This window comes from Haliotis cracherodii, unplaced genomic scaffold (genome assembly GCF_022045235.1).
Source record: "Haliotis cracherodii isolate W230 unplaced genomic scaffold, xgHalCrac1.p SCAF_6, whole genome shotgun sequence".
In the NCBI taxonomy this organism is placed as follows: domain Eukaryota; kingdom Metazoa; phylum Mollusca; class Gastropoda; order Lepetellida; family Haliotidae; genus Haliotis; species Haliotis cracherodii.
In genome coordinates, this window is record NW_027266319.1 from 58,448,249 (window position 1) to 58,470,207 (window position 21,959).

Consider the following 21,959-nt stretch of genomic DNA (forward strand, 5'->3'; position numbering starts at 1 on the left):
TACGCCGCACTCAGCTATATGACGACGGTCTGTCAATAATCGAGTTTGGACCAGACAATCCAGTGAGCATCAATCCACCCATGGGATACGATGACATGCATCAACCAATTCAGGGAGCCTGACCACCCGATCTCGTTAGTCGACTCTTACGAGATATTCTGCTACAATATTCGTGTAAGGATGACATTCCTTTGGCTTTAGACTGTTAAAAGATCACGTCAGAAGAAAGCACATAGTCTGCTAACATGGCTTGGGAACCGATGAAAGGGCTACTCGTACGTTTTAGCGGCTAGCCCTGCATGCTGGATAATTAAAATTCATGTTAGTTTTGTCTATGCTTCCAATGAACGTTTTGCTTGAGTTTTAAGCATCCAAACAATACCAAAGAAGAACAAATACTTAAAAGTAGTCGCACAGACAACACATAATAAAGGTGGGCTAATCACCTAGAGCCCTGAAAGTAGTTGTGCAGAGTTGCTTAACTAAGTCTTCAAAAAATCAAACGATATAGAGTTCGAATCCCAAAATCGTCATGATCATTCTGCCGTTGTCAGCACCATACTCGTGTCCGTGGCTTTCATCTGGGATATACCGGACTTACTAAGTTGTCACGCTCACTGTTGAGTATATACAAGCACTAGTGTTGTGTTGAGATCTTTATTTAACCAACAGGCTGTCCAGGTCCACACAGGTTACAGTACTTCCTGCAGTAGTGCACACCGTCCTCCTTGTCCAGACAAATGGGGTTGTGAGTCTCGTTCATCAGGGCACAGTCACGACCAATCAGCATGTCGCGACACTCGTTTGGAGCAATGGTTCCTGTAACAACAAGACAGAAAGTGCTCACTAGGGCTCACTCATATCCCGACTTCGACTCCAACATATTTCTAACTTCAAAACATGACAAAGGCAATATGTTCTCAGAAAATTCTTTTATCGAAATCAAACTTTGCACTGCACCTCTCCCATTGGTATAGAAACTGGACTCCCAAGTGGAAAAGAATCCATGAAGTAGTTTTAAAGTTATAGGTCGCACAAATGTTGAAGTAAAAAACATATTCTAAGCTCAAAAACTGCACCTCTTCTTTTAGTATGGAAACTGTTCCCTAAAATTGGAAAGAATCCATACTGTAATTTTCTTGTTAAAGGTCTCACAAATGTTATATTAAAAACCATTTTAAGTAAATGTGTTAATTCATAAAACTGAGAGGCCATAGGCCTATAGTACATGTTATATAGTAATGGGTGTATATACATTTATAAGGTAACATATTTGCAACTTCTTAGGTTCATAGAATGTAATATGAACAGTGTTTCATTACTACATTGTTACTTGACGTTAACGAAACAAACTTCTGTAAGCTAGGAAAAAGAATATAATATTTATGAAAGAACTGTGTTCTGAATTGAGCATACAACGGACATATTTGTAAGAAGTGGTATTAATTTTCTACCGCGTTTAAATCATTGACAACTTCTGTGTTCTCTTCCCGTCTCGATAAACCCTTCGTTTGAGCTACATCTAAATCTTGCAAGTGCAAATGGAAATGTTATTGTGTTAGATTAAATACGTTTTGCTCTCAACAAATAAGTTGATGATGATGTATTTGATAATGATAGGGAACGATGCCAATATTGAATGTACATATCTTTCAGGGTCCGAGTAAAAGCATCTATGAATAATCTGGTATATAGGTGTCCTGTTTTGTCCATATACTAGTATTACCATAACCACATGAATAAAGCTGTGGCTTAACAGAAGATGCTCAGTTAGTCTGTCCTTGTTGATCAATGAGTAATAGCATGTAATAACTTTTCTTTACACTGAAGATGCCCAGTTAGTCTGTCCCTGTTGGTCATAGAGTAATAGCATGTTATAGCAAGTCTTTACACTGAAGATGCCCAGTAAGTCTGTCCCTATTGGTCATAGAGAAATAGCATGTAATAACATTTCTTTACACTGAAGATGCCCAGTTAGTCTGTCCTTGTTGATCAATGAGTAATAGCATGTAATAACTTTTCTTTACACTGAAGATGCCCAGTTAGTCTGTCCCTGTTGGTCAGGGAGTAATAGCATGTTATAACGCTTCTTTACACTGAAGATGCCCAGTTAGTCTGTCCCTGTTGGTCATAGAGTAATAGCATGTTATAACGCTTCTTTACACTGAAGATGCCCAGTTAGTCTGTCCCTGTTGGTCATAGAGTAATAGCATGTTATGATGCTTCTTTACACTGAAGATGCCCAGTTAGTCTGTCCCTGTTGGTCATAGAGTAATAGCATTTTATAACGCTTCTTTACACTGAAGATGCCCAGTTAGTCTGTCCCTGTTGATCAGGGAGTAATAGCATGTTATAACGCTTCTTTACACTGAAGATGCCCAGTTAGTCTGTCCCTGTTGGTCATAGAGTAATAGCATGTAAAAACACTTCCTTGGATGTCTTGTAACAATATTTTAACTAATTCAATTTAGTACTTTACCATTGTAAATTCAGACAGACAGACAGACTAACTTTTATTTTGACTAAGGCCATATGTGTCCTCTGGTCATGTACACAAGAAACACTGGATGTTTGAGGTAGTGGATATAATTATATTACAATACATTATTGTTTGTTCAGAATAAAGTTCACAACTTTGTCGAGGATAAGCAATATCTATCAAACTTACTTGTTGTTTCTTTCTTTTCTTTGTCAAAAAAATATGTAAATCTCAGCAACAAAGACCAAACCTTGAGTGTCTCTTTTCAGGAAAAAATCCGAATGTAGTACCAATAAGCGGAGACACAATCCAAAAACATTTGGACATATCTAAACTTCCCAGAAATGTGACATCTTTTCAGCCAAACGGACAGCTATGTGATCACACGATCATAACAACACTGGTCGGACACCGACTGAGCTCAAACTGCACATGTTTCTAGTGTTCATAAAACGAAAATCCAATTTAAAAACGAAATGTTTCAGTTTGAATAGTTTGACCATCACCAAAAACGTAAAACCTCCGATATACACTTACCACAACTGCCCTTCTCGTCGGAGAAGTCGTCACAGTCATTGTCGCCGTCACACACCCAGCTCTTCTGAATGCACCTGCCGTTGGCGCAGGCGAATTGGGTGGCTGAGCAGGTTCCTGGAACAAATTGAAGACGTTCAACGTCAGCAGCCGGACAACTCGGTTAGGTTGACGCAGTCTGGTGTTTATACATGTATATTTATATATGGCCAGTGCAGTAAAAACAAATCACTTGAATCAAACTTGCTCAGACTGACACTTATCCCGAACAAAGGTCACGTGTAAAACAGAGAAGGACGTACCGCAGTCATGTTCATCTGAACCGTCGCTGCAGTCATTGTCGCCGTCACACTTCCATTGCAAGTCGATACATAAACCGGAAGTACACCGTAATTGGTCGTCAAGGCACGAGGCTGCAAATCAAGAGATGCTGTGTATATATTAAGCTAAAAGTAATGAATATACATATTGTTTAAAGTTTATACCTTCCTTACAGAATACATATACTTTTATTGATCAAAATTAACCATTAATCAATAGGCACATGTTAGAGGTTTTGAAAGATATGGCAAATAGCGGCCCCTATGAAACCGCTGCCAGTTTTCATTTTCGAACAGCAATATTTTATTTTTTAGAAACATATTTAGAATTATATCAGCACATTTATGCAGTTTAAATAAATATAACTATTATTTTCTACTTCTTCACTTTCAAATAAACCAAACCCTGGTTTTTGTGTCATAGATTTAAGAAATAAACGACTTGTGATCGTTGTTTATCGTACAATGAAATGCTGCAGGGAGAATAAACACCCCGGGCTGCGCCCCTTCTTGCAGTGTGCATTATGTCGGCCTCTGTGAGGTTGTTGACAAAATGTACAAGCTTTATAAATATTTACCCAAATTTCAGTAATGATGACTCCGACCACAGAAATGTAGGACATGTCCATTTTACGAACAGGTGGGTTAAGTTTCTTATTTCCCGCATTTCCTCACAATCCTCACATTGATCATCTGTACCTTTTACCCCAACACCAATTGTCATATCTCTGCCGCTTTTGGAAGCAGTTGTTTGGCCATTGCGTTTGTCTGCGTAGGCTACCTACATCTATGGGGAACAACTTACTAGACACTTCCCTCTCAAAAATAAATCGTTCAAAACATGACGTCATCAAGTTGCAAGCGCATATTCGAATCTTCAGAAATGACTACACGAAAGAACAATGTTTTATCGTGAAATAAATAACGCTTTGTTCTTCGTTGTTTTTATATATAATACACTTACTGCAGTTGGCCTCATCTGAGCCGTCGGTACAGTCTTTGAACCCATCACAGTAGTACGTGTCGTCGACGCAGATGCCATCAGACACACAGTGAAACTCATACTGGTCGCACTTCTTTTTACCTGTCATATCATGCATTTAAATATTGGTATGCTTTTATGCCAAACGTTATATCAGAAGAACAACTACATAACGCTGAGGCATTTCGTTCCGACATGTTCACCATTCCACAATGGGAATTCATTGGAAAAAAAGAATTTTGTCCTAGAAAATTCTTGAGAAAATGATTATGCTGCAGACTGGGGGAAAAAACTGTCTGCCACAGAAATTGCATTGTTGCAGGGTGTTTTACCTATAAAAAGTACTCAGCTCAGTTTCATTTTTTTTAAATCTGGTTTTGCAACTGTAGATAAAAAATATCTAATCTCCAGACAATATTCCAGCAGACACAGAATTGCCATTTATACCATACTGGATTCCATATATCTGTGAATAAAGTCTTTGAAAGGCATTTAGTGGGAGAGAATTTATGGATGTCAACTGCTTTATTATGAGGAGCACAATGTTTTGGAGTACATACTAACAGCTTCATCAGGTTATTATTATCAGGTTTCTCACAATAAAGAAGCTGACATACATAAATGATCTTCCTTATATCTGTGAATGTCAAATACAGGAACGGTCCCCCATCCTAAAGCCTGAACCCAATATATTGTGTAATAAGGAGCTCCCACAGCTGACATTCTTGCAGTTTAGACAAGGAAGAGAGGATTCCAGATGTGTTAGTATGGGTCACCCACAATCTCGCTTTTGAGACCTGCAGATTTTGACAGTCCCAAGAGCTGAGGCCATCTGGGCTGGCCAAATCATTCTGAATTGAGTTGGACTCCTGTTTGAATTTTACTCTAGGGTCAGAGAGAGAGAGAAGAGGACCTATCTTGCTAATTTGTCTTTGCATATGAATCGGAATTTCATCTCGGAGTCAAAATAAGTGAATTTGTCTTAGAAGTTTAACTTAAGCTTCAAGTATATCGATGATCTGATATCGTACAATAATGTCAAGTAGCCGATTCCATTCCTCTTATTTATCCGTTTAAACCTCCGAATCTGTTTCATATTTAGATCTATGCATAAAGCTTCTCAGAGTGACAAAAACTATCTATGAGGAAAATGACTTCAACTTTCCAATACTGAATTGTCCCGTTTTTTCGTGCATGTTTCAGCAATTCTAGTTTTTTATGTCTACATTTCACAACTTATGGGAACAAGCGAGCAAGTTCTTTCCACTAAGTTTTCAATCAGCGTCATACGACTCTTGCACAGAAGTGGTGTTTCATCGGGGATACAACATTCTCACCTACAGTCCTTTTGACTCCAAATGAGAACGATGAATTGCAAAATAACTCGATATCCAGAAAAGTGTATGAAACATCAATACGGTACTTGACCATGAATACTCTGTACCCAACAAAATCTGAATTTTGTTTATTTTAAGACCCATGACGGATGAAGTTCTTGAAGAAACTATCATGTAATTTTGTATAGAAATGTGTACATGACACGTAGGGGGGCCGTCTCATGATAATTTCAGTCGCAATCTGACTCGCTCATGCCATAGATCTCGTCGTCGGAACTGCTGGTTCCTGAACCGACTGCCACTATTATAGGTTGGACTGTTGCTGGCCGTAGTCCATCTCGTGACCAATAACGTGGCTCTATCTCGTCAACGACTGTGGTCACACAACGCCTCCATGTTTCTACTGTTACCCTACCAGGGGATTCCTTTACGAGTTGTTCAACGTCTCGTAATTTGAACGTTGTGTTCGATCGTCCAACGTCACCCTTGACGATGCCCCATACCAACTCGATTGGATTCAGGTCGCAGTGATAAGGTGGCAGTCGTAAGACAGCGTGACCCTGAACCTTGATGTAACTGTCAACTTTATACACGGGGTCAGGTTTCATAGTTTTGATGATTTCATAGAGCTGTGGTTTCGTCGCTCGAGAAGGAAAGGTAATGTTCCTCCGTTGCAGCCAAGTACCCATGTCTCCTTTACGGTTATCAGAGGTTGGAGTCTTGCTTTCTGGATCCTGCACACTATGATACGGTGCATTGTCCATGACAATGAGAGACTTGGTAGGCAAAGCAGTAACTAATTTATCTTTCGCCCAGAGAAAACCCTGACTAGCAGAACCAGCATGGAGAACCATGAGTCTTTCACCCTTTCCCATTGGCAACTTTCTACCAGACTCCTTACAGTCACCACTGGGTACCCACTGACTGCTGGCTGTGTGGCGTGACGCATTTACCCATGTCTCATCTAAGAAGACGGGTTCATATCCTTCTTCACGTTTCTGCTTGATGGTACGAAGGTAATGATTTCGGAGACGAACAATGTCAGACCGTTCACACAATACAGCCCTATTTTCTCCAGTTATCTTTTTGTATTTGTAACCAAATGTATGCAACAGCTGCCATAGTTTGTACTTTGTAAAACGTAAATCATGGTCAGTTTCAAGGTGTTTTTTCAGGGACAGGTACTTATTTTCTGAGTGCAGTTTAACAAATGCACGTCTGACTTGATCCCTCTGAAAACTGTCTAATTTATCAACCTTGCGTGGTTTTGACATGTTCCCTACCTCCTTGGCCTGACTATTTGTATCTGGTCGACTAACAACATTTTTCAGTTTCTGAGGGGACATACCAAGAGCTTTTGAAGCTCGTTTCAAGAATTTATTAATTGCATGAAAAGGCATTGCTCTTTCTGCTTCACTTCTAAAGAAATCATACACATTCAACATCAACTGTTTAACATCTGATGAGTAGCGCATCTTGTCATTGAATGAACACGGTCACTGTGTAGCACGTGCAGACCATGCTTGCGCTGTTCCTTCCACGGTTTGTCCCCCTTACGTGTCATGTACACATTTCTATACAAAATTACATGATAGTTTCTTAAAGAATTTCATCCGTCATGGGTCTTAAAATAAACAAAATTCAGATTTTGTTGGGTACAGGGTATTCATGGTCAAGTACCGTATTGATGTTTCATACACTTTTCTGGATTTCGAGTTATTTTGCAATTCATCGTTCTCATTTGGAGTCAAACGGACTGTAGTAAATGTTTATGTTTGTTGGTGTTTTACGCCGCACTCAACAATATTCCAGCTATACGGAACAATAACTTCCCTTGTTTTCTCAGGTAAAGACGTGACTTGACTCTGCATGTGTTTGTGACTGGTGAGACCATTCCTCAAAAACAACACTGGTATCGTCACTATTTGATAGTGATTCACAAGCCATTGCTCATGATATAGTCGGAATCTGGGCTTTCATGACATCATTGGTAATTCTGACGTTAGACGTATTCTGCCCCGGAATCCCTACGGACTTCCGGTACGCAATAGGAGAATCCTTAACACGTCTAACCCTTGAATCTTTAATATAGACACGTCAAGTCTCTCCCAAACCTTGAACGGATAAAAAACTTAATGATCTATGGTCTTACATATGAAGCAGTATCATTCCTTTGTTTCGATTGCAAATGTTAAGTGTCATTGTTCTTACCACAGTCTTCCTCGTCAGAGCCGTCGCCACAGTCGTCATCGCCGTCGCAGAAATACTCGTGTGTGATACACTTCCCCGACTTGCACTTGAACTGATGATCGCCGGAACAGTCGGTGGCTACAAAATGATGACGATGACATACATTTATTGTGACCTTTTTTTCAACGTGTCGTCGAGCAATGTTTGTTTGTTTGTTGTTTAACGCTGCACTCAGCAATACGACAGCGGTCTGTAAATAATCGAGTATGGACCTGTCAATCCGGTGATTAATATCATGAGCATCGATCTACGTAACTGGGATACTAGGACATGCATAATCACCTTTTCCGGCAAGCATGGGTTGCTACCCAGGATCTTCCCGGGTACCTTGAGCGATGAATATGTAGAGGTACATAGATGTCTAACTCAGCAGCAGACACCGACAGCTGAGAAAGTTTGACTTTAAAGACGTGAAACATTGTTGGGACATTGTCAGAAGTTCAAGGCCCTTTCATTCGTGTCTGCTGTAAATACTGGCAACATATTCCCTTATGAGAATATGGTGTCAAGGCACTGTTGCTCATCCAAAACAATCAAAGTGTTCTTCAGACATCAAGTAAGGAGAGTTTTACGTTAATCCCCAGGTAGGAACAAATCCAAGTCACATTATAGTCCTACACTGGAGCATTTTGGTTTCTGTAAAGACGACCCTTAAAGGCTGTCAAATTTTCAATACCTGATGCATTTCTTTTCATTAATTCATCTTAATTTCACTTTTTTCTGTAACAAATCCTATAAATGTTTTAGATTCCTAGATTTTTTTCCAATTTAATTTTTCGATTTTAAAATCAAAATGGAAGAAGAAGAAATCCACGTCCTGTTAAGGAGCTAGATCATCATCCCATGTTTCGGGCACAATCTCCCCAGCTGTCTCAGGGTGGAAGTCGGATGTGAACTGACTTGGTCTTTCTGTTCTTGATATGAACTCATTATAATTTCACATTTTCTCTTACAAATCCTATCAATGGTTGAGATTTCTAGATACCTTTTACAATGTAATATTTCCAGGAAACGCTGTGTCCTGTTGAGCAACCGGACATCATCCCATGTTTTAGCCATATTGCCCCAGCTACTTTCTATGTTCTTGACATGAACAAATCTCAATTTCATTGTTCTGTGCTTTATTCCTAAGAAGAAGTCGTATGATAACGGACGCAGGACAAGCATACAACAATCTATGTCATTACCCCATGTTCATCCGTTGGGAGCACAGATACTCATACATACCACAGTTTATCTCATCGGAGCCGTCAGTGCAGTCGTTTTCGGTGTCGCACGTGTAGTCTTTGTCCACGCATTTGCCATCACGGCATTTGAATTCGCGGGCAGAACAGTCAGCATCTTGAACAAACAGATGGTAAGGTGGGTGGGTAGATAAGTCACAATATAAGGGGGCATTATTTAACAATGTCTGTACAGCCTTATCACACCCAACAGCTTCATACAAGTTTGACTTTAAAGACGTGAAACATTGTTGGGACATTGTCAGACATTTTGCAAAGCCCCATTTTGGTTATTTGACCAGCGTGTATTATTTCACTTCAAACACCGGTGTTAAAGTTTTCAAGAATATTTTTTTCTGTTTAAGTTGATTTTGTATATAATCATATCTTTATGTATGATACAGATTTTACGCGACCCTAATTGTTTTTTGTGACTATTTTTCATATTTTTTCAAGGTTTTACATTTGTAATGAAATAATTTAATTGCCCGGTAGCCAACTACACAAAAAGTATATAATAAATAGGATATTCCATGTGTCGAGTGAAATATCATGTTTCTCTCATCTCGTGACTGGGGGAAGGAGATATTTTCAACCCTGGCTACTCAATGAGAGAAACTCGACACATGAAATATCCTCTATTTATCTTGGTGTTGTTAAAAAAGATTAGGTCATTTATTTACTGATATCTGAATTTGAGGTTAAACTTGTCGGCAATGGAAACAATCCAATTAGTGTGCGAAGAGACACAGATCAGCTTCGGGGTGGGGTGGGGCTCCCATCCATCACATCTATGCACATGAATCAGACTTTATGCTCGGATTGTGATAAATCAAAACACGTGAATTTGGCCAAGACATTTAATTTAAACTTCAGGCTTATTGATCACACTGATGCTAAAACAACTTCATTGGCTGCCAGTCAAAGGCAGGATCAACTTCAAGATTCTAACACAGACATGCTCATGATCAATGACAGTTTGTCACCTACCATCAAGATCAGAGCTTCACCGACGACTAATACTGCCAAACACCAAAGAGAACTCGAACGGTATTTGGACTTCTATCTCAGTTGGACTGAGGCACGCAGAGTCAGTTGAATTATTTTGGAGGCTCCTCTTCTCCGAAAGGCATTTGACTAACAGGACTCAAGGTGTTAATTGTGATTCATCATTACTCTACATTGAAAATCAAAATCCAGAGCATGTCTCCGTCAGGTTTTATAAAAGCGCCTCTGGGGACCTTTCAGTTGAAACTATCAGGCGCTATACAAATACGTATTATATATTATCATAATGGACCAATAGCCACCTCCCTTCCACCGATTCACCGTCATGAGCTATGACTAAAAAGAGACCAGTGACACCGCCTCATCTGTTTCATATTTAGGTTAATGCATACCGATTGACATACGGAGAGACAAATTCAAACCAAAGAATGATGGAAAACAGGGATAACTTAGACATTCCAAAAGTCAACTTTCCCATTATGTCGAGCAATATTGATGGTATGCATCAACCACGCCAGCGAGCCTGACCAACCGATCCCGTTAGTCGCCTCTTACTGACAAGCATAGTCGCATTTTACGGCAAGCATGGGTGGCTGAAGACCTACTCTACCCCGGACCTTCAACTGTCCCATGATGTCGAGCATTAATAAACAGTTCCAGTAAGTGGTGTCTACATTTCACATACTTTGAGGCATAATCGAGCATGCTATTTCTTCGAAGATTTCAAAGAGCCTCATACGAGTCTTGCTCAATCAGGGTCTAAGCATTTAGGGCCCCAGGAAGAACTTCAAACTCTGTCATGGAAGACGTGTGAAGGACACTTCCAAATGTGACACATCAATGATCAGAACTACGTCTGATGCAATTCCATATTTCAGTTTGTTTGTTTTGTATGTTGTTTAACGCCGCACTCAGCACATCTTCCGGAGGCAAGAGAGTTTACAGACTATAAAAAGTCCAGTTTCCACCCTTGCCGAAATAGTCTGGTATTATGGAGTTACATGTTTATCTATCAGATCGTCCTGACCGGGCGCCACCATTTTCTGTGAAGCAAACGCAAGTGATACGAGAGGTGAAATCTGATTGGTCCATAGGGGAGGCTTAGAATGGACATAACTGGCAATAGCTACTGGTGGCGCTTCGATCGAGCCCAGTTATTCAAGCCTAGTTCAGCAAGGGTGGAAACTGGACTTTTAAAGTCAGTTAACTGTCTGGCCTCGGGAAGATGCACTCAGCAATATTCCAGCTATATGACGGCGGTCTGTAAATAAACGAGTCTGGAGCAGACAATCCAGTGATTGACATTATGAGCAAATTGGGATACGATGACGTTAGTCGCCTCTTACGGCAGGCATGGGTTGCTGAAGACCAACTCTTTACCCCGATCTTCACGGATAGAAGTTGTCATATTTGTCCTTTTTATACATAGGTCTGACTTTGTAGGTTGGATTTGTACACATCCCATCCCATCCTTGTATAGATCGACAGTTCATATAAAATTGCTTACAAATGATGGTATTTTCTACTTTGTCAGTTGGTAAATTTCTAATGCAATTCAGCTATACTTGTAATAACTGTATTTACTAACGTCAGTATTATTTGTACCTAGTTTGTGCCTCCTTTAATTAAATACGTAACGAATACATTTAATCTCTAGTTTTGCCCATTTTTTGTCATAGACTCGAAAGTATAAATTATTATATCAAAATTATAGTCAAAATTGAATGCAAACATTGTCAATTATCGAGAAATCACCAGGGATGATATTTCCAACAGGTGAAAAGAGGGAGTTTGTGGCAATTGGATTTAAATACACATTCGTGGGAGGGTTGTAATTAATAAAAAAGTACCGGCTTATCAATAAAGGTATTCAGTCTATCTTTTCGTTTGACTATCATCGAGTCAATAACTTTACAAAGGAGTAATTTACATTCTTAATGTCCAAGATGAAACATGTATTTAATTTGACACATCTTTCATGTAAATATATTGAGAGGATGTTTTCCCCAAAACTATCAATACTCACTGTTAAAAATGAAGGCCCTGGCAAGGCCCAAGCATACTAAGAGAACAGCAACTTTGTACATGACTCCTATTCGTCTGAGAAACGAAATGAGGCGAAAATGTGTCTGATTAGTTCTTTATAGTGCCGCAAGGTTCGAATCTTGGAATGAGCCTCAACAACAAGGATCCCCAACCAACTTCAGCGTCACCATGTAGAACCTCTTCATCGAGTCCCAGCAATGAATATGACACCCTTGCGATAGTCGATCTAAAATAGCTTTCGTAAAATGGGATTGCTTTCTCAATTTCTTACAGGTAGTAGGTGCATGACGTGTGTGCATGACACCTGTGAGGGTAAACAGGTGCCCTTGGCATGACACTTCCTGGCTTATCTCGTAATACATGCAACTGTCTACATTTGGCTTTGACTTCTTTTTCTTTAGAAGAAACTACATTTTGACACGAAGCATGTAGAATACTGTAATCTGAAAATTAACAGCGTATTTCAGTCACATAAGCAAAATTCACAACAATTCCCAAAAAATGGAGTCCAGAAGTTAAAACAAATATACAATAATAAAATTAATGTAAACTGAAGTTACGTGAAACGCGAAACGGGTCAACATTATATCTCAGGGCCCACTCGGAATATTCCGCGACCTACGTGATACGAATGGGATCAAGACGTGCCGTGCTAAACACTACACAGGAAGCACACACTGAAGACAAGGGGGCCTTTGGCACACCACCACTGGTGAAACTTAAGATATTCTGCTTGCTTGCTTACTTACTTATTGTTTTACGCCGGACTCAGCTATATGACGACGGTCTGTCAATAATCGAGTTTGGACCAGACAATCCAGTGAGCATCAATCCACCCAAATGGGATACGATGACATGCATCAACCAATTCAGGAAGCCTGACCACCCGATCCCGTGAGTTGACTCTTACGAGATATTCTGCTACAATATTCGTGTAAGGATGACATTCCTTTGGCTTTAAACTGTTAAAAGATCACGTCAGAACAAAGCACATAGTCTGCTAACATGGCTTGGGAACCGATGAAAGGGCTACTCGTACGTTTTAGCGGCTAGCCCTGCATGCTGGATAATTAAAATTCATGTTAGTTTTGTCTATGCTTCCAATGAACGTTTTGCTTGAGTTTTAAGCATCCAAACAATACCAAAGAAGAACAAATACTTAAAAGTAGTCGCACAGACAACACATAATAAAGGTGGGCTAGTCATCTAGAGTCCTGAAAGTAGTTCCGCAGAGTTGCTTAACTAAGTCTTCAAAAAATCAAACGATATAGAGTTCGAATCCCAAATTTGCCATGATCATTCTGCCGTTGTCAGCACCATACTCGTGTCCGTGGCTTTCATCTGGGATATACCGGACTTACTAAGTTTTCACGCTCAATGTTGAGTATATACAAGCACTAGAGTTGTGTTGAGGTCTTTATTTAACCAACAGTCTGTCCAGGTCCACACAGGTTACAGAACTTCTTGCAGTAGTGGATACCGTCCTCCTTGTCCAGACAAATGGGTTTGTGAGTCTCGTTCATCAGGGCACAGTCACGGCCAATCAGCATGTCGCGACACTCGTTTGGAGCAATGGTTCCTGTAACGATATAAGGACATATATGTGAGACCTCTTATACGAGTCTCTATACTTCCAACAAGAATGAGGTGGGTGGGTGTGTTGGCGTGGGTGTATATGGTTCCTTTTCATGTAAATATAAAGAAGATGTGTATGTGTGCGTGTGCGTGCGTGCGTGCGTGCGTGCGTGCGTGCGTGCGTGCGTGCGTGCGCGCGCGTGTGTGTGTGTGTGTGTGTGTGTGTGTATGTGTGTGTGTGTGTGTGTGTGAGCAACAATACTGTACTTCGAAAGACCAAACCTTAAATCCATCTTTTCAGGTTAAACTCTGGAATTAGTCACAATGATCGAATTAGTTGGCCTACACAATCAAAAAACATTTTGACATATTTTAAATTAATGTGACATCCAACATCTTTTCAGCCAAACGGACAGCCACACGATCATCTGACCGCTGGTCTGACATCGACTGAGCTCAAACTCCAAACGGTCGTATTGACAACTTGTTCATATTAAATACATGAAATGTTTTAAGTCAAAATCATATTTTGTATATCAGCAAAACGTTGAATGTATAGAAGTACACTTACCACAACTGCCCTTCTCGTCGGAGAAGTCGTCACAGTCATTGTCGCCGTCACACACCCAGCTCTTCTGAATGCATCTGCCGTTGGCGCACGTGAAGTCGGTGGTCTTGCAGGAACCTGGAACACATTGAAGACGTTCAATGTCAGCGGACTGACAACTCGGTTAGGTTCACCATCCTTTTTTCATAATGTACTAGCCACATAAAGAAACTGTGCACGGAGAAAATATATTCTGGATTGAAATACAACACAGCAAGAAAAAAATGATGCAGATGCTGTAGCAGCTGAATGATCGGACCATAAGAAAATGTCAACGGGAACTGAACAACATCTGTTACGATGACGTCAGAAGATCAAAATGGAGTAGGGGGTCATACGACAAAGTCACAAAGTCAATAACGGGTATGACCACCCTGTGCGTGAATCACATCGGCGACGCATGATGTCCACCAAATGGGCATGGAAGGCCTGGGGAATGGCCTGCATATCCTCCTCAAATTCTGTGCCAAGTCACGGATGTTATCTGGAGGATGTGGAAGACGACGCAGACGGCGCTCCATTTCATCCCACACATGCTCTATGCCATGGCAGTAACATGACATTGTTATGGTGAAGGAAATCTATTGCGACCCTAGCCGTGTGAGGACGAGCGTTGTCCTGTTGAAATGTCAATCCCGGGCCATGACGTTGCATGAAAGGAATGACCACAGGCCTCAGAATCTGATCTCTGTAGCAAACACCGGTGAGATTGCCCTGAACAACCACCAAAGGGGTTCGGTGCCGTGCTGTTATCCCACCCCAAATCATCACAGAGCCACCTCCAAAACGATTCCTCTCCACAATACAGTTGCGTGCATAACGTTCTCCCAAACGCCGGTAGACACGTTGGCGCCCGTCACTGTGGGAAATGTTGAACCTCGATTCATCTGTAAAGACAACATTTCTCCACCATATTCGAGGTTGGCGAACATTATTTCGACACCATCTTAGACGGTTGACTCGATGACGGTGTGTCAGGATGGGACGTATGGCAGGGCGTCGTGGTCGAATCTCGTACTGACGTAAACGATTCCTGACAGTGTTGGGATGGATACGGCGCAGTCCAGGAATTGTCTGGGACGTCGTTACTGCCGTTTGGAACCTGTGTCGGAGATGTGTAACTCGAATCCTTCTGTCCTGTCTTGGCGTCGTTACTCGGGGACGTCCTGAACGTGGGTGGTCGGCAACGTCATTTGTGTTCTGATAACGCCTTACCAATGCCGATATCGTCTTACGATGGCATTGGAAATGTGTTGCCACCTGTTGTTGCCTCATTCCCGCTCGGATCATTCCAATGGCTTCATGACGCTGTGCAGCAGTCAATCTTGGCATGATTTGCTTGTGATATGCTTGTGTCTGCGCCTGTGAAGTTTTGAATTTTTGAATGACCACAGATTATGCTTTCCAAAGTGACAGCGAATTTTGAGTTGCACATGCTGTGTACAGCTGCACAGGATGCACGTGCAGTAACACATTGCACGTCCATAGGCCCCCATCAATGACGTCATATCGCATGGCACGTGCATGAGCGTTTGAATGTCTCCAATAATTGTTCAAACCTATATTTCATATATGGACGGTGTGCCCTTATATCTATATTTCCTCCGTGCACAATTTCTTAATGTGGCTAGTATAGTAGTACTCAAAGGAAATTTAAGAACACCCACAATTGAAAAGTTGTGTTTTGCAATACTCACCGGCCATGACAGATTAATTCCAGTCATTAGAAGTATTTGGGTGTTCTTTAACGTCTTTATAACAGCATGCTCAACATCCCCATATACTAGGCCTTACTTTTAACGGGGGCTTTTCTTGGTCTGTTGCGTTTCAGTTTTAGTCTAGCGCTGGTCTAATAATTGAAGTTCTTAAGACATTGTCTCTTTGTAGTGAGTGAGTTGGGTTTAACGCCGCTTTTAACAGTATTCCAGTTATATCGCGGCGTGTCTCTTTGTAAATGTTAATTGTAAGACTAATATGCACCATGAAATTAGACCTTACGAAAATAGATTGTAAGTTAACCAGAAGAAATTTTGAATCACTGGAATCCAACTTGCTAGACTTGTTTGATCTTTAACGCCGCACACAACAATATTTCATCTGAGGGGGAACCTATTCTAACTCGGAATCCACGCTGGGTAATCTTGCGAAGAGGTTACGTGAAGATAGGTCCCGTCTATGATAACCCTGTAGTGTGACAAGAGAAGCACATACCACAGTGGTGTTCATCTGAACTGTCGCTGCAGTCGTCGTCACCGTCACACTTCCATTGCGAGTCAATACACAAACCGGAAGTACACCGGAATTGGTCGTCCATGCATGAGGCTGCAAATCAAGAGGTGGTGTGAATACAGGAAATAAGGTGTGGGTGTTGGGGGTTAACCGTGGTTACCGTGCCACTTCATCAGTTCTGCAGTTCTATATGATACTAGATCCACAACTGGAAATGTATGTTATTGAGCGCTATAGATTTTGTAGGTTTCTGTACATATACATTTTGATACAAACCTCAACTTTAAAAATTGATGAAGGAACATACATCAGTCTATTTTACTTTCTTTTCGAATACATATACCATATCTCACCGAAAGTATACTGTTGATAAGGATTCTTGTTCGAAAACTTAAAGTGCTTGAGGTTTTGGAAGGCAAGCTGCATAGCAGCCCCCATGGAAATGCTCACGCCGAAAAGCAAACAAATATTGACAGTATACATACGCGGGTTAAAGAGAGCTGTCACACCTGTAAGGCGAATGTAAAAGCCATTCGTGACCAACTCGTGTTATTCCGGGACAAGTCGAATAGCGACTCGTGCCCCTCCCGTGGCCTTTTTTGCGACTGGGTTCCGTCTAAGCACAAACGGGCATAGCTAAAAGTGTCGTCAACTCGTTGCGCAATGATTCACGTATATTTTCCCCATATATCATATATGTTCCAGATGCTACTGAAAATACATCGGAACTTACAGTATTATACAGTGTGACTGAATACATTTAACTGTATCTTGGGTATAATTCTAAAGGCAGGAATATGTAAAATCAAAAATTATTGCTGATAGATTCTGTGACCGAAGTACTTGAAGTCATACGGTTTGGTTTGTCGTATTTTCGACAATACATTCATCGAGAGGGGGGACGTGTCTTTTTGCAGCTTACGGAAAGGGGCGAGTGGTTACGAATGTCTAAAAGCATCTCTTTGTGATGTGTCATCATCTGTGATTTTCTTTCTTCTTTACACAAATACTCTGAGCTCTGGTTAAGTCCATCGACGTGTATAATATATATATATAAGATACTTACTGCAGTTGGCCTCATCTGAGCCGTCAGTGCAGTCCTTGTCTCCATCGCAGTAATACGTATCCTCGACGCAGATGCCGTCAGCCACACAGTGGAACTCATACTGGTCGCATTTCTGTGCCCCTGTCACACCAAACACGTATTTCTTTTTATTTCTTTTCAATGTGACTCCTTTTTCATACATTCTGAACAATTAGACTAGATTTGTTTGGGGTGAAACTGAAGGATGAGAAAAACATACACAATTTCTGATTTAAGTAATGTTTGCGCCAAGCAACGATCTAATCTGCGATTGACGAAACCAACAATAATGTGTTTTTGCTGTGCCATCACAGAGGCAGAATGCGCTCTCCTTTTCGCAAACACCTGGTATCATCACTATTTTAGAGTGATTTATAAGTACATGCTTATGATTAAATCGAAATCGTACGATTTCCAAGAATGACGTTTTTTGCCGTGTATATTAAAATGCTATCGGAAAATATGCTACAGTAAAATGAATATGAATAAGTCTTTTCACTTGTCTTGCCACGTAGACACTGTCCAGTGCCATTCAGGTTAAAACTTGGCAGATCCAGGCGATGGGTCAAGGGATGAGTAAATGTTGTTCACTATCGCAGCCAGCATACATGTTTACTATTTGTTTGATTGTTTGTTGTTTAACGCCGCAATATTCCAGCTTTATGACGGCGGTGTGCAAATAATCGAGTCTGGACCAGACAGTCCAGTGATTCACATCATGCGCATCGATCTAGGCAACTGGGATACCATGACGTGTATTAACCAAGTCAGCGAGCCTTGACCACCATTAGTTGTCTCTTACGACAAGCATAGGCGCCTGTAACGTCAAGAATAGGTTGCTGAAGACCTTTTCTACCCCGGATCTGTACGGGTTTAATGTATATAGTTACACAAAGCAAACCAGCAGCATGAGTAACGCTCTAATCCCTCGATTGACAAGACAGGCGTTATGACGTCATCGGTTTTATGGTTGAAAATCACATCACCCTCTTGTTTCTATTTCTGGATGTCCCAAAGGCACCCATGTCATTTGTTCTTACCGCAGTCGGCCTCGTCGGAGCCGTCGTCACAGTCGTCATCGCCGTCACAGAAATACTCGTGTGTGATACATTTCCCCGAGTTGCACTTGAACTGATGAGCGCCGGAACAGTCAGTGGCTACAAAACGATGAACATATATTGGGAACTATTTGGTTTTACGCCGCTTTTTTCAATATTGCAGCAATATCACGGCGGGGGACACCAGAAATGGGCTTTACACATTGTACCCATGTGGGGAATCGAACCCAGATTTTCGTCGTGAGGAGAGAACGCTTTCACCACTTGGCTACCCCACCGCCCAAAGCCTGAAGTGATGGAGGTCTCAGACGTTTAACAGAAGCATGGGCATGGTGCTAACAAACCTAGAAACATAATCAAGGCGAATCGGGATTCGATTTCACGATCATAGGTTTCTGGCGTGCCCAGAGTTTGCAAATCAGCACAGCGTATTGCAATGACTAGGAACATCCGTTTTCCCCATTTTTGAGAAAACAGTATACAGCATAAAACAGTATAAAAGAGCACCGTTATGGCAAGAAACAGTCCACTGCATTCGGTAAAACAGTTCCAGCCTACCAATATCAGGTACCTAAGCCTTTTGGTTGCTGAGAAAATAATACGATTAATACTTAATAGCATGTCATAACTGAATAATTTTGATTCAATAATTAACAAAAACTCTTATTTTCATGCAGAACAAATCCAAATCACATAATCTTGCACAAGGCATCATGGTTTCGATGAGGACGATTCTTAAAGGTTATCAGATTTTGAATGTTTGATTCAAAAAAATTCTGTAATTGACATGATCAATCTTAACTTCATTATACTGTTACGAATCATTTCAATGTTTTAGATTCCTAAACCTGAAAAATTCTTTCATATTTTCTACATTAAAATTAAACATATGTATGTTAAACGCCATTCTATGTATCAGGCACATCGCCTCAGCTGTTTCTGAGTAGAAGTAAGATATTAACGGACGTCCGGACGATGAGAGGACACCCCGCTATGCCATAATCTCAGGTGGCTGGTGAGAGGACAAACTCACATAAGTCGGATGTGTACGGACTGACGGACGGTGGGAGGACAACGCTGATCCGGTAGGAGCAAGGATACTCATACATACCACAGTTTATCTCATCGGAGCCGTCAGTGCAGTCGTCCTCGGTGTCGCACGTGTAGTCTTTGTCCACGCATTCGCCATCACGGCACTTGAACTCGCGATCAGAACAGCCAGTATCTGGAAACAAACAGGTGAATAGGTTGGTGAGTTGGTGAGTTGGTGAGTCTTTATTCGGGGTCTTTACCGGGGGTGTCTTCATCAAACAGAAACTTTAGCATAGATCTACGTAGATTTATGATAACTTATCGATCCATGACTTAGACTCGATTACTTACTGCCATCTTTGATAGTACTGATTACGATAACCTGAAGATCTGGGATAGGTCATTAGCAACCCAGGCTTTGCGTAACTGGTGACTTTGCTTGTCGTAAGAGGCGACTAACGGGATCGGGTGGTCAGGCTCGCTGATGCATGTTATCGTATACTAAATGCGTAGTAGTCAATCCTGGGATGTTGAGTTTGTCTGGACCAGACTCGATTATTTACAGACCGCCATCACTGGCACTGCTGAGTGCGGCGTTCAAGAACAAACAAACAAACTGTTTACTACCAAGATTAACCCTCACACGCCCAACCTCTCTCTCAATATTGTATGACTATATAAATTAAAAGCACATAAAAATGTCTCTTCGAAGCCTGGCGACGATGGGCCTCAACTACAAATGCCGATCCCTAAAACTAAATTCTTAGCATGTGTTTGGTTTGACCCCCATTTGAAGAACAGAAGCATTCACAGCACTTTGAAAGGGGGAGATTATTATTATATTGGAGTATACGCAAACTCAACCAACAATTTGAAATGTAGAAATTAGATAAAACATAAACAATTTAAGAACAAATAACAGCAACATGTTTTGATTGCATAGTTGATCTGGGGAGGTGTGGTAACGCTGTGAAAAATAATTGGACCCCAGGTTTACAAAATATATTGTGGGCAAGACATGATGGATATTCTGAATAAGATAAAGATATTTTATTTGTATTTACACAAGTTATCCACTACCGCTTTCTCTGAACATTATACAGCAGTCATCAACATCCCCGAAAACAGACAGACATTGGAAACATTGCTTTACATTCTTCATGCATAAGCAATATAATTATGTTTTTTTCCCACAGAACTATCAATACTCACTGTCAAAAACAAAGGTCCTGGCAAGGCCCAAGCATACTAAGAGGGCGGCAACCTTGTACATGACTCTTGATCCTTCTAGATAAACGAAAATGAAACGAAAGTTATGTCCGTCGAGTCCCGGCAATGAATACGACACCCTTGCGATGGTCGACTAAAATAGCTTTGGTAATATGGGATTGCTTTCTGAATTTCTTATAGTTAGTAGGTTCACCCAAATAGCATGTACACGTGATAGCGATTATGGTAAACAGGTGCCCTTGGCAGGGCGCGTCTTGGCTTATCTAGGAAAAAATTCACCTGTCGTTATTTGTCTTTGATACCTTTCGTTTTCTTCAGAAGATATGTATGTAGAATGCAAAGTTCTAAACAATTAACAGCGTGTCTGAGTCACATAAAATATATTCACAACGATTCAGAGAAAATGGAATCCACAATTACACAAACACTAATCAATGTATTGTACAAAAAAACCGGGGGCGCTGGGGCACTCAGACATATCCCGCTACGGACCTACTGTCACTCCTTTCGATGATTACGTGACCAAAGACACACTAAAGGACAAAATGGCAACTTTAGAACTCATCGTCGAGTATATCAGGGTGGCATCTCGAAAAGTATCTATACACTCGAGCTGGGCTTCGGACAGAGAAGTGTGCTATGTACAGGATAGGATGTGGACCTCTTGGAGATTCTTTCCTCATCTGCAGAATGGAGGTCAGTTTGTTAGAGACTATGAGAGTGCTGAGTGCAGACAGGTTGCAAAGTCTCTAGCAGGTTCTTCCCTGTCGACTTCAAACAGCTTGACTCATGGGAGATCTCGCGGGCTGGAATCTGGACAACTGAGTTGTGTAAAACACTATACAGGATGTAGTCAAGGATTGCAGGATGTCAGCAATCTTCGGCCCAACACCACTGGTCCAACTTCTAGTATCCTGCTACAATATTCGTGTACGGATGACTTTCCTTTAGCTTTATATTCTTAA

At 41.0% G+C, this 21,959-nt stretch overlaps 2 protein-coding genes across 2 annotated transcripts; both read right to left on the reverse strand.

The window, feature by feature from the left end:
• Positions 1-643: 643 nt before the first annotated feature.
• On the reverse strand, positions 644-12,314 carry LOC139446153 (low-density lipoprotein receptor-like). The gene is made up of 7 exons (XM_071227452.1): positions 12,160-12,314; positions 9,130-9,243; positions 7,864-7,980; positions 4,298-4,417; positions 3,316-3,426; positions 3,017-3,130; positions 644-819 (listed from the first exon to the last, which is right to left on the reverse strand). Exons 1-7 carry the CDS (start codon positions 12,218-12,220, stop codon positions 662-664), a joined length of 795 nt encoding a protein of 264 aa, XP_071083553.1. The 5' UTR covers positions 12,221-12,314; the 3' UTR covers positions 644-661.
• A 1,268-nt stretch (positions 12,315-13,582) lies between these two features.
• On the reverse strand, positions 13,583-21,070 carry LOC139446073 (low-density lipoprotein receptor-like). Its single transcript, XM_071227342.1, has 7 exons — positions 20,977-21,070; positions 19,844-19,957; positions 18,715-18,831; positions 17,657-17,776; positions 16,573-16,683; positions 14,326-14,439; positions 13,583-13,758 (listed from the first exon to the last, which is right to left on the reverse strand). Exons 1-7 carry the CDS (start codon positions 21,035-21,037, stop codon positions 13,601-13,603), a joined length of 795 nt encoding a protein of 264 aa, XP_071083443.1. The 5' UTR covers positions 21,038-21,070; the 3' UTR covers positions 13,583-13,600.
• Positions 21,071-21,959: the final 889 nt, after the last annotated feature.